We start from the raw sequence: 15,416 nt of genomic DNA on the forward strand, positions 1-15,416 counted from the left end.
CCTCAGAGTAAAAGGCTGGGAATAGTCTTTCCAATCAAGTGGTCTTAAGAAGAAAGCTGGTATAGCTATCCCACTATCCAACAAAATAGACCTCAAACTAAAATCAATCAAAAGAGATCAAGAAGGACATTACATACTCATCATAGGAAAGATCCACCAAGATGAAGTTTCGATTATGAACATTTATGCCCCCAGTACAAAGGCACCCACATATGTAAAATAAACATTATTAAAACTTAAATCAAACTTCAAACCCCACACATTAATAGTGGGAGACTTCAACACCCCACTCTCACTACTGGAAAGATCTGCCAGATCGAAACTTAACAGAGAAGTAAGGGACTTAACTGATGTTATGACTCAAATGGACTACATATACTAATCAATATCTACAGAACATTACACCCTAACAAAAAAGAATACACCTTCTTCTCAGCAGAAGCTTGAAGGTTACTTTTGTTAAAATCTTGACTCTTTGCCAACAACAATAGGTATTCAATTTAGGATTAAAATAACATAACACATTCATCAACTATGCTTTCCTATTATATCTGTGTCCTTTCCTGCCTTAATCTTTGGGTCACGTCCTATTCAACTATGAATGCAAACACATTAACAATTTGAAAAAAATGTTTTCACACAGTCTATATATGGGTTTAATGTGGTCTGTTGCCTTTGGTACTAATATGTATTTCCCCTACCCAACCCTGACTTTTATCACTGATTCATGTATATAAAGCCCTAACCAATTATCATGAGCTGCAGACCAAACAATGGAGCAAGAACATTTGTGGTGTTCAGAGTAACATAGCAGTTCCTACATTAAGATGATGCTCTGATGACATGAAAATTCAGTGACTGGGTGCTTGTAGAGAAAAAAATCTTTTGAAACCAAAAATGTTTATGAATGTCATCCAAACCCCTGAAAAATCATGAAATGCTCATTGCTCCCTTTTTTGGAGGAATAGACTGATCACTTTGACTAATATGTCTCCCATCTACTCACAATTTAAAGTCCCAGTAGAGAAGCTTTATTCATCTTCCTTACAATATACCACTCAGTCTCCTGGTGATGTTTCCACATCAGATGCTATTTCAGTCTATTATTTACCCCCACTCTTAGGTAGAATCCCTTCTGAGCACCATATTTTACAATGCATCCTTCCTCCTCCAGGTCTGATCTAAGCCTAGCTAGAAAATCTCCTGCATGGTCGGTCCACTGCATGCTTTTTGCATGAGACATGTTAACCCAAGTATACTGGTCTCACAAGACTATATTCCCAGCAAGCACTCACCAATTGTAGATATAGTCAGGATTTTTGCAGCATCCAAGAGAAGAACCTCAAGGAGAAATAAGCTCACTAGAATCCCAATCCGATGCTCAGCCATCTGTAAATCAAGTGGAGCACAGGCACAGGATGTACAGCTTGAGAACTGTGTGCCACTAAGGGACCCTGTGAGCCTCTGTCACAAAGCACTGGCTGTGCCCTTGAAATGAGGTAAAAGGAGATAACTTATTCTGGTCTTCCAAATGTCCTCTTGCTCTTTGCCTTGTCACTGCTGGTCTCCTTCCATTGAACATTGAACTCCTTAGCCAGAGTCAACAGAGGAACAGGGGCTGAGTTAATATTTACCTTGTCCTTTAGCCACAATAGCCCCTTTACTGCCCCTAAATAACACCCTAAATTGTGAATGAAGGAACCCTGAGAAATCCTATCAATGACAGCATCTTGAAGTGACATGTACCATGAACCATTTATAGGTCCATTCCCTAAGTTACAGGAGTGTGCCTCCTCTGTCATTTCTCTATTTGTATCCTATTGCCATATCTGCAACCCATTTTGCCAGGTGCTAGTCTCAAAATCTCCAATAGTGTCAATGTAAGCTAATGATTCAGAAAAACACCTAAGATTATTGCCCAAGGCCTCTCCCTACTCACAAATTCATGAAAATGTGCTAATGGCCTAATTGCAGGACTTTACCTGAGAGACAAAGTATTAGCCTTTCTCATCTTCTTACTCCATGGCTTGCTGTTTAGCTGGGACGCTGGACCCTGGTGTCATTCTCCCCTTCTCCTTTTGCTCCCCATCTTTCTTCCCTGATTTCTCCTCCTATGTCATCTCTTCCTGCCAGCCCTGCCTATTCTTTCTCCTGCCTAGCTATTGGCTGTTCAGCTCTTAATAAAGAGCTCAATCTGGTGTTTAGACAGGCAAAGTACACAGCTTCACAGAGTTAAACAAATGCAACATAAAAGAATGCAACACATCTTTGCACCATTAAACAAATATTTCACAGTATAAAATAATGTAACGCAGCCGGGTGGTGGTGGCGCACGCCTTTAATCCCAGCACTCGGGAGGCAGAGGCATGCGGATCTCTGTGAGTTCGAGGCCAGCCTGGACTACCAAGTGAGTTCCAGGAAAGGCGCAAAGCTACACAGCAAAACCCTGTCTCAAAAAACCAAAAAAATAAAATAAAATAAAATAATGTAATGCTTCTTCAACTAATATTCCTCCCGTTTTTGTATAAACAAAAATGAAAGCTTTTAACTTTAACATAGTAAAACTATATACAACAAAAACATTTAAAGTAAAAATTACATTTACAGTATTCAGTTCATTTATTTGTATTTAACAATTTAGAGAAAATATTGCACTGTCTATCTTATTTTAGTGATTCTAAAGTTTTATACCAAATTTACTTTTTATCGTAACTAAGGAAAGTCATAACTATTTAGTCAAAACAATTAAAATTGAACCTGCAGTTCTGGGTGAACATCATAACACAGAATGGAAGTATTACACCATCTTCCCCAGGGCAAGCTCAGGACTGCTTCGCATTCTGCCACTTATCAGTCATCCCAAGAGGAAGGAGCACACTGCCTATGCAGTCATCTTCACATTCTATTTGAACACTAAACAGATTTAGTGACATTTCCCAGCCTCAAAGCAGAAAAAGAATCTGCTTCATTACTTTTAAAGCATGTAGAAGAACACAGCTTTGAATTCCGCTTTGCAACATGGTGTCTTGTGTCTACAAGTCGTTACCAGTGTCTGAGTTTAAGCATTGTATTCATATATAATCACGCTCCTTTCACAGTCACACAACTGAAGAGACAAAAAAGGGAGAAATAATGTGAGAAAGGGGGCTGCGCTGTTCTTCACAACAAATCACCACCCAATCTATTGTTCCCATACTTCTCAAATGTGTTAATGTGATGGTTAATTTCATTGTTAACTTCATTAGATTAAAGGATACTCAGATAGCTGGGAAAGATTTATTTCTGGCCATGTGTGAGATTGCTTCCACATGGCAGTAGCTTTTGAATCAATGAAAAGAGTAAGGAAATTCCATCTTCATCCAAAGGGTCTCTGCACTGTCACATCTGCTGAGGCCTAGAAGTAAAAAAAAAAAAAATACAGCAGAAAGGTAGATTCTCTCTTCCTCCCTTTTCTGTAGCAGAGATACACATCTTCACCTCACCTCCAATATCAGACCTCAGGACTGGGGAATTGGTTAGGTACATGAAGCACCTGTAGACTTGAGTACAGATACTCAGTACTCATATAAAGAGATAGGCAACTATAATCCCAGATCCAGGAAGGTAGAGATAGGTACATCCTGGGCTTGCTGGCCTAACAGTCTAGATTACTTGACAAGCTCCAGGTCCAGTGAAAGACCTTGTCTCAAAAGTAGGGAGAGCAACAAACAGGAAGACACCTAATAATACCTTGTGTCAACCTCTGCCTTCCACATATATGTTTACATATGTATATATGAAATGTCACACTCATATCTACACAGAAACACACATAGACCTCTCCCTTTCTCTCTCTCTCTCTGTCTGTCTCTGTCTGTCTCTGTCTCTCTCTCTGTCTCTCTCTGTCTCTCTGTCTCTCTCTGTCTATCTCTCTCTCACAACACACACACACACACACACACACACACCTTGACTAACATGCATAGTGTGTGAAATTTCTGTCACATTTCCAGAGGAGAAAGGAGTTCATTAATATCACTGAGTTACAAAACCTGAGACCTGCAGCAGCAGCTTGCCTAAAATTATACTCGTGTAATAGTTGTACAATTGATAAGAGAGTTGTAGATGTAACCAACCATCTTATTAAATAAGAAACACAGAACCAATGTAAAAGAGAAAGCCGAGAGGTCAAAGCTCAGAGCTAAAATCTTACCCTTCCTCCTGCAGTGCTCCTAGCTTCCCAAAAGAGAGCTATTTCCTGTGTGTATGTCTTTAAATAATCTTTCTGTTCTGCCTTATCATTGGTTGTAAACCCAAACATATGGTGGTATTGTGTTCCCCAAAATATTGTGTACCTGAATAAACTTATCTGGGGTCAGAGAACAGAAAAGCCACTAGTTAGGCAGTGATTGCACACGCCTTTAATCCTAGCATTCCAGAGGCAGAAATCCATCTGGGATCTCTGTGAGTTCAAGGCCACATTGGAAACAGCCAGGCATGGTGACTCATGCCTTTAATCCCAGAAAGTGAGGCTTTAATCCTAGGGAGTGATAGTAGAAAGCAGAAAGGTATATAAATCGTGAAGACCAGAAACTAGAAGCATTTGGCTGGTTAAGCATTTGGCTGGTTAAACTTTCAGGCTTTGAAGCAGCACAGTTCAGCTGGGATTCATTCTGGATGAAGACTCAGAGGCTTCTAGTCCGAGGAAACAGGACCAGCTGAGGATCCGGCGAGGTGAGATAGCTGTGGCTTGTTCTGTCTCTCTGACCTTCCAGTATTCACCCCAATAACTGGCCTCGGGTTTGATTTTATTAATAAGAACTTTTAAGATTCCTGCTACACAAACACATGACTGCCTCATCACTGCCTACAAGTACAGCCCTCTAGGTCTTAAAGGCATATGTCTCCAATGCTGGCTGTATCCCTGAACACACAGAGATCTATGGGATTAAAGGCGTGCACCACCACCGCCATGCTCTTTCTATGGCTCTAATAGCTCTGACCCCCAGGCAATTTTATTTATTAACATACAATCAAAACCACATTTCAGTACAAATAGAATACCACCATAGAGAGTAACCAACTATGTTTTGATTTGGGACTAAGTACCACACCATGAGATGCAACACATACCTGACACTGCTAAAGTGCCCAAGAACCTGAGACTAGGTTGGCCATGGGTCTAGGGGAAAGCCCAATACTATTATTCTGTTAAAGGAACATACAGTAAAATGGCTCCTAATCATGTATACTGTACTCATAGGTCAGTGTCTTGCCCAACCCTCTCTAGCAAAGCTTCTTGTAGCAGAATGGGATAGGGAAAAAAGACACATTCAGAAGCTGCTAAGGATGATATATTTGAACAAATTAGGTATTGTGTGTATATAGAAGCGAGAAAAGACATTAGGCCTGGATCATTAGTAGGAATTAATAGTAATTTAGCAGTACTCACTTGCTGAAACCAATTCTGTGATATATGTGTATATGTATATGTATATATATATATATATATATATATATATATATGTATGTATATGTGTGTGTGTGTGTGTGTGTGTGTGTGGTAATACATAGAGTTATAGCTATAGTTATTTATATATAATGCCCTATATCCCTTTGATCCTACATTTCATGTTCTCCTCTGTGGTTTAAATGCTGGATTCAGTTACTTCTGTCTTCAATGAGATTCTGAATATGATTGTCAAAGATGCTTACCAGTAACTCATACACTCATACAAACGCTTTAGTAGGCTAATGCCCCTGAATACTGAACAAGGTTTATAGGAAAGAAATGATAAAACAATTCCCTCTCCTTTTCTCTCTCTCTCTCTCTCTCTCTCTCTCTCTCTCTCTCTCTCTCTCTCTCTCTCTCTCTCGTTCTCGCTCTCTCTCTCTTCCTCTTCTCTCACAAACATACACACACACACACACACACACACACACACATACACACACCATATACACAACTATCCTCCACTAGTTGATATTTTCTGTAAGAATATTCAGAAAAGGGAGAAGGTGACCTGGGCAGTCCAGACTTGGGTTCTCAGATCTCTTATTTCAGTGGGAAGATCATAAGACAAAAAAAGCCTACAAACCTGGGCCTTGGTCTTACCTCTCCAAACCCATCCCTGGTGATTATGAGTTTGAGCTCAAAGGCTCCATTATCTACTACCTATGATAATAGAGATGTAGACGAGATAGTAGACGGGAGAGACGAGAACACATGGTACAAGGATCTGCTCAGTACCTGGTGTAGGGCTTCATACTGCATCATAAGAGCATCCCATGCTATAGCAGAACAAGCACATCAGCCCCAAGCCCCGTCCCCTTTTGGTAAAACTGTACTGTAACCATCAGAAAGGGCATCATGTGCCAACCAGAACAAGCATGTCAACCCCAGGCCCTCTTCTCTTTTGGTAAAGCCACACTGTAGCCATCCTGGAGGGCCCACCCTGTGGACTTCTTTTAACTTTAATTATATCACAAACCTTCTACTGGAAAGTGTCGTTGACATATAAACTTTGGAATTGTGTGTCTAACACATGAATTCGGGAGGACACGTTAAAACCACAGCAGGAAAGTAAGTATGGACTGGTACAATGGCTTTCCTATAAGTCTTGACAAACAACAGACATTGGACATTTGAGTCCCAGCAGGATTCTTTCTCCTCTACCATAGGTAACAATAGGTAAGAAATTCAAAGTGTATTTTTCTGCCACTTCCTCATGCAAAATCATACTTGACTTAGGGAAGACCAGATACAGGAATGCAGACTTCAGTTACTTTTCCCTCTGACACCAATGCTACCAGAGCTGATGTAGGAAGATACTTCTGGATATGACTTGATAAAGTCAGAGGGAAAATTACAGTCAAGCACAATACTTGAGATGCTCACCTTAACCATCATTTAGTCAACTTGTCAACACAAAGCCAATATTAACTATGTCCACTTTTCAATGTACCATGTTAGGACAGAAGCTAGGAGTGTGAGGGGTAACTCAGAGAATCAAGCTCTAGGATGGCATTCAAACTTAATTTGAACTCTGAGGACTCATATTAAATCATAAGAGAAGAAATAAATTTTGCAAGACCTTGAGGTTTGAGAGGAAGGTAGGAGAGAGTCGTATTTCTAATAAAGAAGGGCGAGACGTACTCAGAGCTCTAAGGTTTGAAAAACACATCCAGCCGCAGATTCCAAATATGATGTCATGATTTCACTGACATCACAACCCCTGTTAAAGTGTGTCTGACATTTGGTCACAACAGTATAAACTATCAGGTTTAACTCTGTTTACAAGAAGGTACTTCTTCCCAACGCTGTGACCACAGCGCCACCAGGTGTTGGCTCACCATATACAGTTCCCTTGTCAGAGGCACAGTTCAGTCCATTCCTTCAACAAACCTCTGCCCAGTTTGCTAGTTTCAGGGAACAGGGCCATAGACAGTCTTCAAAGCCCAGAATCTCCCTCTAGTCCTGCTACTGAGCTACAGTTCATCCCAACAAGAATGCTATGTATATCGCTTCTCTTTGTATCTTCTTACTTAACGGCATTGAAATTCATTCTCTCTGGCTTATCCGATTTGACACATAGCTGTTACTTCAATAAGTGGATAGACTGTGTTTTCTTTTCTTTACTTATTTAAATTTTTTACACATAAGGAAACAAACCTATCATATAAGTCATATCAAAAATGATTTCTCCAAACTCTTCAATTTTCTGTGAACTTTATTTTGTATTCTACCAAGAAAAATGAATTGATGGCATTCATATGTTGTCATTATCAGATAAATTGGTACATATTACATGCTAGCAGAGGCTGTTCCTTCCTAACAGGAAGAGTAGAATGGAGTAGTCCAGGCATTCTGAACTCTAAAAGAGATTATAAGATAAGAAAAATAAAGGAGTAAGTAGAATTTGTCCAATATTTGGGGTTTTTATCTCAAATAATATGAGAAATTAGAGTCAGAGAATAGAAGTCACAGAGAGGATGAAACTGTCATAACACTGTCAATGGCAGAAAGGTGTGAAGAGAAGAAACAGTTGGGAAAGAAAGGATTGTACTAGAGCCAGGCAATCCAGGTAGTGGAGTCACCAGTCAGTTAGTGTATTGTATGAGTGTTAGGAAAGAGGCAGAAAACAGTGAGGACAACTGGAGGTCCCCCAGCAGGAAGAGGGAAAGAGGAGAATCCTGGGAGTTCTTTGTGCTAGGGAAGGGGCAGGCATGTAAAAAGCCAGATTTCCAGCATCCTTCCCCAGGCCAACCCTAACATTAGGACTTCTTTTCCTTCCTGACCACACCCTGGGACCTGAGCAACAAGCCCAGCATTTTCTTCAACAGCCACAAGGTGCCCAGAGTGAGCCCCAACAGGAACAATAGGACATCCAGCAGGTTCTGCACATGCCATGGCTGTTGAAAGCCATGGGGCTTGAGATGTACTCCTCCCCCTGTTTGTAGGATGTGGTCAATCCAGCCCACCAGACGCTGGGAAGGTGTCAGGGGGTGAGAGCGCCAGATGGCCCTGGCAGCCATTGCTGCAGACTTGAACCTATGGGCAAACAGAGAGAATGTGTTACCAATGTGCTGTGCCAGTAGTTGGGACTTTATAATGTATACACATGCCCCCCCACACACATATTTTGTTTCTAGTACATTTCCATAGGTCAGCTTTAACAAAATTGTTAGCATACATTTTTGTTGACACTGTCTACCTGAGTCCCAACTAAAAGTTCAATTTAAAAAACGTTCAATGAAAAGATAAACAGAAAAACCTAATACAAGAAGGATCAAAATTAACCCTTGAAGAGAAACATTTTTAATGTCTGTAAAGATTTCACCTATTGTGCTGAAGGTATGCTCACATTAAATATATGTGAACCTGTGTGACATGATGTCTGTCTGATTAAGTGATTGGGACATTGAAACCTGAGTATTTAGTCGTGTTTGATTATGAAATCATTGTGCTGGTTGGGCAAGGAATATGTGGGTCACCTCTTTTTGTCTCTGTTAGTATTGCATTTGTGCTAGATTTGTAAAAAGTTCCATTATAACAGACCTGTCCTGAGCCCCAGGAACAGAGTAGAAACTGATACCACTGCTTCCTCATGGTACGTGCTTCATATGTGCTAGTATGGAACAGACAATAATGACACACATGGTGGAGATATTGCAAATCTTTCAAAGTGTTAAAAAGAAAGTAGTGTATGATGAGTGACCTCAAGGACAGAAAAAGTAATAGCCAAAAACATGTTCTCCTAAGGACAACGTTGGAGAGATGGTTCTGTGAGTTCAACAAAAAGACCCTGAAGAGAGAAGTTCAGCCCATTAAGGCCATGCAATTGTCCTTGTCGTAGTTTGAATGAGAATGGCTCCCATAGTCATATATATTTGAATGTTTACTTATCAGTTGGTGGACTGTTAAGGAAGAATTAAGAACTGTGACTTTATTGGAGGAGGTTTCTAACTGGCGGGGATCAAAAAAGTCCTCGCCAGGCCCATTCTTGCTCTTTCTGCCTCCTGCCTGCAGATCAAGATGTGAGCTCTCTTCTATTGCTCCAGTACCATCCTGCAGACACAGTCACCACCATGATGATCATGGACTAACCCTCTGAAACTGTAAGCAAGAACCAAATAAATGCTTTATCTTACATGTAGCCTTGGTCATAGTACCTTTTCACAGTAATACAATAGTAACTAAGATCATTAACTTCTGAGTCAATAGAAATTCTTTAGGTATTTGATGATTCAGGGAGATTGGCCATGTAAAGAACATGCCAATGATCTCTCCTGCTTCAACTGAAATTCTATTATAGGTACCCAAAATATGAAAGATCAAAAAAATAATGTGACCATAAGAAGTCATCGCACCACATCAGGTAGAAGCATATTCTCAGCTCCTCACCCAAAATTAGGATTATTAGCAAAGGAAAAGCAGGACTTTCACGTATCACACATGTATTATAACACATCTCACAATATTCTGTTTCATTGATATACAGACTACACAGTCCAATTAATACTAAGCCTATATTCAGCCTAAGAGACCCCAACCCCATAGAGCTGCATACCTCTTGTCTTCTATGACTTCTTTTAGTGTACGTGCAAATGTCTCTGCCTTGAGTGTCTCTAGCTGAACAGAAACACCAATTTTCTTTGCTTCTATTACAACCATGTTTTTAGCCTGGTCTCCAAAGAAGGGAATCCCGACCATGGGTACTCCATGCTGGATGGCCTCCATTATGCTATTCATCCCCCCGTGAGTGACAAAAAGACGAATTCTAGGATAAGCTGTTGCAACAGGGAAAGATCATCCAATCTGTCACTATCAACGTTTCAGATTCCAGGTAAAGCAGCAGACCCAAGAAATAACAATGTGCTGAGGAGAATAAATTTACTGATGTTGCTTTAGAGATTTGCAATGTTCCAGCATGTGATACCCTGCCTTCTCTCTGCAGAGAGATGCCTTACTTCATTCAAAATCTATCTAAGACCTAGAACCCAGGCACAGCTACAAGGACAGTGACAAGCCAGGCAAGTTTCTTTGTCCTTCTGCTCATCCTCATCTTCTCCACTGATGCTTTCTTCTTCACTTGTCTAACCTTGGCCTTCTCTTACTTTTTTCGTCTGATCTCACATAAGTCTATATTATGGGTGTTATCGGCTCTGTTTTGAGAAGCTTACAGAAGGGGATCATAGACCAGAAACTTCTGCATTTACAGGTCTTGACTGTTACTCCATATTGAAAGCTACCAAACATTTCTTATGATCATAAAGAAATCATCCCAAACTATACCTCACACAAAAATCTACCCATTTTTCCTAGAAAGCAAGTCTTAGTCCTATTGTATAACCTATGATTTTACTGAACAGAGACCTATGTGAAAAATTTCCCAGCTTCTTTGGAGTCAGTCTTAGGTACAAACCTCTGATTCAGCCACTGAGTATAGAAAATATAGGTATCCATAAAATCACATAGAAACAAAAAATTTGAAGGGAAGTGTCTCTAGGGAATTCTGTTGCTATAGAAATCAGTGTCTTCATATTGTATTGTGGGCTTACATGGGTTGGTACTGAAATATCTCTCTATGTTCTCAACCCCACAATATCCATGTTGTAAGTGTCTGAGTTTTCAGCCCCTTTCTAACAACCAAGATGTGTCTTCATGCTTACACCTATATGTGTGTGTGTGTTTAAAAATACCAAGGATTTCTCACATCACTGTGAGAATAGCAGCAACAAATGGTGGCAGCTGCCCAAGGAGTAGTTATAGATCACATATTGGTCAAGATAGTGTTGTTGTGATCAATGATAAATACTCTTAAGTCAAGACTACATATCTATTTAGGGAATTGTGATCTGTCTGTGTTGAAAAGGATGAGGAAGTTGTTGCTATGACAAGTCTAGAGCACAGACTGATTCTCCCAAGTACTCTAGCTCCTTCTACCTGCCTGCTGGACATATATCTTCACCTATCAGCAGCCTTTTCTTCTGCAACTGCAAGTGCTCAGACATCAGTTATCTATTAAGTCTCAAAGCATATTAATGGAAATAAAGTAAGAAGTCTAGGAAGTTTTTACCCAGAAGGTCAGTCTGCGGAAGCCAATCCATGATTTTGACATTTGGAGCTATTCTGACATCTTTAGGCCAATGAGCATCCTTACATGTCCACAGCACTCCTTGAGAGAGGCGAGCAAAGGCACTGTTCATCTCTGTAATAAGTTCTTTGGTCTGATACATTGTTGCTGTGGAGCCCAGTGCCACAAGGACAAAACCCGATTCTCCAAACTTAATGATAAAATCTTCCAAGTCCTATAATAAACATAAAGAAATTTGAAAAAAAAAATGGTTTGTTATAGCAGTTATGACATGAAACAAGACAAGTTGTTAAATAAACCCATGCTTTGGTTGTTTGTGTTCTATATGATAAAACTACTTTCATAGTCCCTGTATGGCTGTGTCTGGGGTAGTTACTGCATTGAATAGCAGTAACTTTGTGTGGTTGATATATTGTGCACCCCAATAAACTTATCTGGGGGTCAGAGAACAGAACAGCCACTATATTAAATATAGGTTTAGGCAGTTGTAGCACATTCTTTTAATCCTAGCATTCTGGAGGCAGAGATTCATCTGGATTTGTGTGAGTTCAAAGCCACACTGGAAACAGCCAGGCTTAGTGACACATGTCCTTAATCCCGGGAAGTGATAGCAGGAAGCAAAAAGGTATATAAAGCATGAGGACCAGGAACTAGAGCATTTTTAAGCTTTTAGCTCTTAGTAGCAGTTCACCTAAGATCCATTTTGATGAGGACTCAGAGGCTTTCAGTCTGAGTAAACAAGATGAGCCGAGGAATTTAAAGATGAGGTTTGATGAATTGTTCTGTTTCTCTGATCATTCAGTGATCACCCTAATACCCGGCTCCAGATTTGTGTTTATCAATAAGACCTTTTAAAATTCGTGCTACACCTTTCAGCTCTTATAGATTACTCTTCCAAGCAAATACATACACGAGATATTATTTGAATAACTGATTTCTACTGCTTAAAATGTAATCTTCAGAGTTTACAATTGCTAAGGGCATTCTTACTTTAATAATTTGAGATCCTTCCTAACTATTTTTGACATCCTTTGTATTATTTTATGTTCATGCTGGAAATTCAGTAAACAAAATTCCTTCAATTGCTGTGTGGTATAATGTCTTCTCCTCTGATGTTGTTTTCTATCTTTGCTTACAGAGTAATTATAGATTCATAGAATGGCTGGAGAAGTATTCTTTCCTGTGGAAGTGCCACAAATATTTATAGAGGAACTGGCATTAATTCTTAAGTGTTTCACTTAATTCACCAGTTAATCCATGTTCTATCAGACTTCCTTAATGAAAGATTTATTATTGGTCAGTCTAATTTATTCCCATAACTTTAAGAATTTCTATTTTTTCTTGAGTCAGTTATGTTAACACACATGCATAGGAATATGTCCACTCATGTAGATCACCTAATTTGATGATATATCATGTTTGTATAATTCCCTTATAATCTTTATTGTTTTAAATAATAGTGGATAATTTTTTTATTTAGAACTTATCTTGTTGTTCTTTCTTATTTATATTCTCAATGACTCTAATGCTTTTCAGCATACTACTCTTTTGATTTTATTGATTCTAATGTTTTCTATTCATTGTTTCAAGCATCTACACTTTGATTATTTTAAGCCCCTTCTTTCTGCTAGTGTCCTGTTTAGTCATCTCATCATTATTTGTGCCTTATAATATAGGGTTAGATAATCAATTTCAAATACCTTGTCTGTACTAATAGAGAAAATAATAGCTATGAATTATATCCTATGTCTTGTTTTTATTGCACTCCATTTTTCCATTGTGTTTTGTCTCCTTTCCCTTTATATATAATATTTTCAAATGTTCCTCTTGATTTTTCCCTTTGATTTTACATATTGTTGTTTTCTACTCATCCCACTGTGGTAAGAGATGTTTACATTAATCTGAGAATTTGCAAATCTTGGGGTTGTTTTGGGGGGTGGGAAGGGTAATACATGAACCAAGGAATTTGTTTTGCGCATTAGAGAAGATTTTGTGCTCTGCTGTTGTTGGAATGAACACTCGGAACTGGAGAGATAGTTCAGCAGCTGAGAGAATTGGCTGTCCTTCCAGAGGACCACAGTTCAGTTCCCACAGAGCAACCACAAATCTCTGTAATTCTAGCTCTAAGAGATCCAGTAACCTCTTCTGGCCTCTTCTGGGCACTTGCACAAATGTGATGCACACACATACCTGCAGGGCAAGCACTCACGCACAAAAAATCACTTACAAATACATTTTAAGCATGATCTATATATTTCTAATAATTCTATTGGGTCTATAGTATTATTAAAGGTGATAATTTTTCTGGATAGTTGTCTAATTCTAAAACTGTAGAGTTGAGTCTTAAGTTATTATTTATTTCTTCTTTAAATTCCTTACATTTTCTTCATATTCTTATTTTCATATTTTGTGCATAGATGACATATTTCTCTGTAAGTTAACTATTTCACATTTGAAGTAATATTTTTATAGTTGCAATGTTTGATAGACACAAAGTTTCAATATATATAGTCTTTAAACTTCTTTGAGAGTTTTGATATAAAGTCTGATTTTCCTTATGTTGGCAACCATCACAGCCACAAAAATTTAATTGGAAATATCAATAATAACTAAAGGAGTTATTCTACCACAGCCAGGAATAGAGAGAGACAAAAGAAACTCACATTTTGTACCATCTAACCAAGTATTCAAACTTAGCATGGGGTATTCTAACATTGTACTTTCACAAACCTAAAAATGTAGACTCAGAATTCTTCTGTTGCCTTAGAGTACTTCCTTCCTTCCAAGACATCTTTACAAAGTGACAATTTTCTTCTATGGTGATTTGAAATAAAATGGCCCCCAAAGGGAGTGGCTCCATTAATAGGTATGGCCTTGTAGGAGTGAGTGTGGCATTGTTGAAGAAAGTGAGTCACTGTGGGGGTAGGCTTTGAGGTATCCTATACTCAACTATGCCTGATGTCACAGTTCACTTCCTGCTGCCTATGGATGAAGTTGTAGAACTCTGAGCTCCCTCTCCAATATCATTTGTTCCTACATGGCACCATGTTTCCCACCATGATAATAATGGATTAAGCTTCTGAAACTGTAAGACACCCAAATTTTAAATGTTTTTCTGTATCAGTGTTGCTGTGGTCATAGAGTCTCCTTACAGCAATAGAAACCTTAACTAAGACACCATCTAAGCACTGCAGGCCTCCAAATGAAAGATAAACTGAGGGATAAGTTATCACTCACTGGAGGTATTGGTCTAACAGGTTTGTCCGTTAAGCCTCCCACATAGATGATGTTGGGAAACATGGGATGAGCAAAATCCAAGGCAAAGTCGGAGCTGACAAACCACAACTCTGCTTTCCTTGGGAGTTCAGACAAAACTGGCCGAGAGCCTTCTGCAAAATGCTCCTGGATGATGCCGTCATATTGAGAAAGTATTTCTCTTTGCTTCATGGATGAATCAAGGAACATCAGGAAGTACTTCACTCTGGCCCAGAAGTCCATTTGGTCAGTTAAACTGGAACCAAATCCTGGGACAAAAGACAAAGGGTTTGGTACCCCGTAGTCTATAATGCTAAATAGCACGGGAAGGAAGGCCACAAATTGTTTCCCAAGTTTCTCAGCGATCAAGAAAACACAAGGATCTGTTGCATCTAAAAAGAGTAAGTCAAATTTCTTCTTTCTTAAGGAGTCCATGATGTCCTTTCTGCTTAATAAGTGACTGCATAAGTCCACAAAATATTCAAAGATCTTTATATTGGTGTGATGGTTAGACCTATAAAAAAAAACAACAAATATTTTGAAGAGCTTCTTAATACTATTTGGAAGACTATTACATTCAAAGTA

At 39.1% G+C, this 15,416-nt stretch overlaps 1 protein-coding gene across 3 annotated transcripts in view; it reads right to left on the bottom strand.

Moving 5' to 3' along the window:
• Window positions 1–7,691: 7,691 nt before the first annotated feature.
• The window catches only part of LOC143268650 (UDP-glucuronosyltransferase 3A2-like), a 48,038-nt gene continuing 40,313 nt past the window's right edge, over window positions 7,692–15,416 (bottom strand). For all 3 annotated transcript variants that reach the window (XM_076551782.1, XM_076551781.1, XM_076551783.1), the window contains 4 exons: window positions 14,814–15,345; window positions 11,559–11,790; window positions 10,050–10,269; window positions 7,692–8,530 (listed from right to left, as the gene is read on the bottom strand). In XM_076551782.1, the coding sequence (XP_076407897.1) occupies window positions 8,254–8,530; window positions 10,050–10,269; window positions 11,559–11,790; window positions 14,814–15,345 (1,261 nt within the window). In that variant the 3' untranslated portion in view covers window positions 7,692–8,253. The remainder of the gene's footprint in view (window positions 8,531–10,049; window positions 10,270–11,558; window positions 11,791–14,813; window positions 15,346–15,416) is intronic.

The sequence above is a fragment of the Peromyscus maniculatus genome, chromosome 15 (assembly GCF_049852395.1).
Source record: "Peromyscus maniculatus bairdii isolate BWxNUB_F1_BW_parent chromosome 15, HU_Pman_BW_mat_3.1, whole genome shotgun sequence".
Lineage (NCBI taxonomy): Eukaryota > Metazoa > Chordata > Mammalia > Rodentia > Cricetidae > Peromyscus > Peromyscus maniculatus.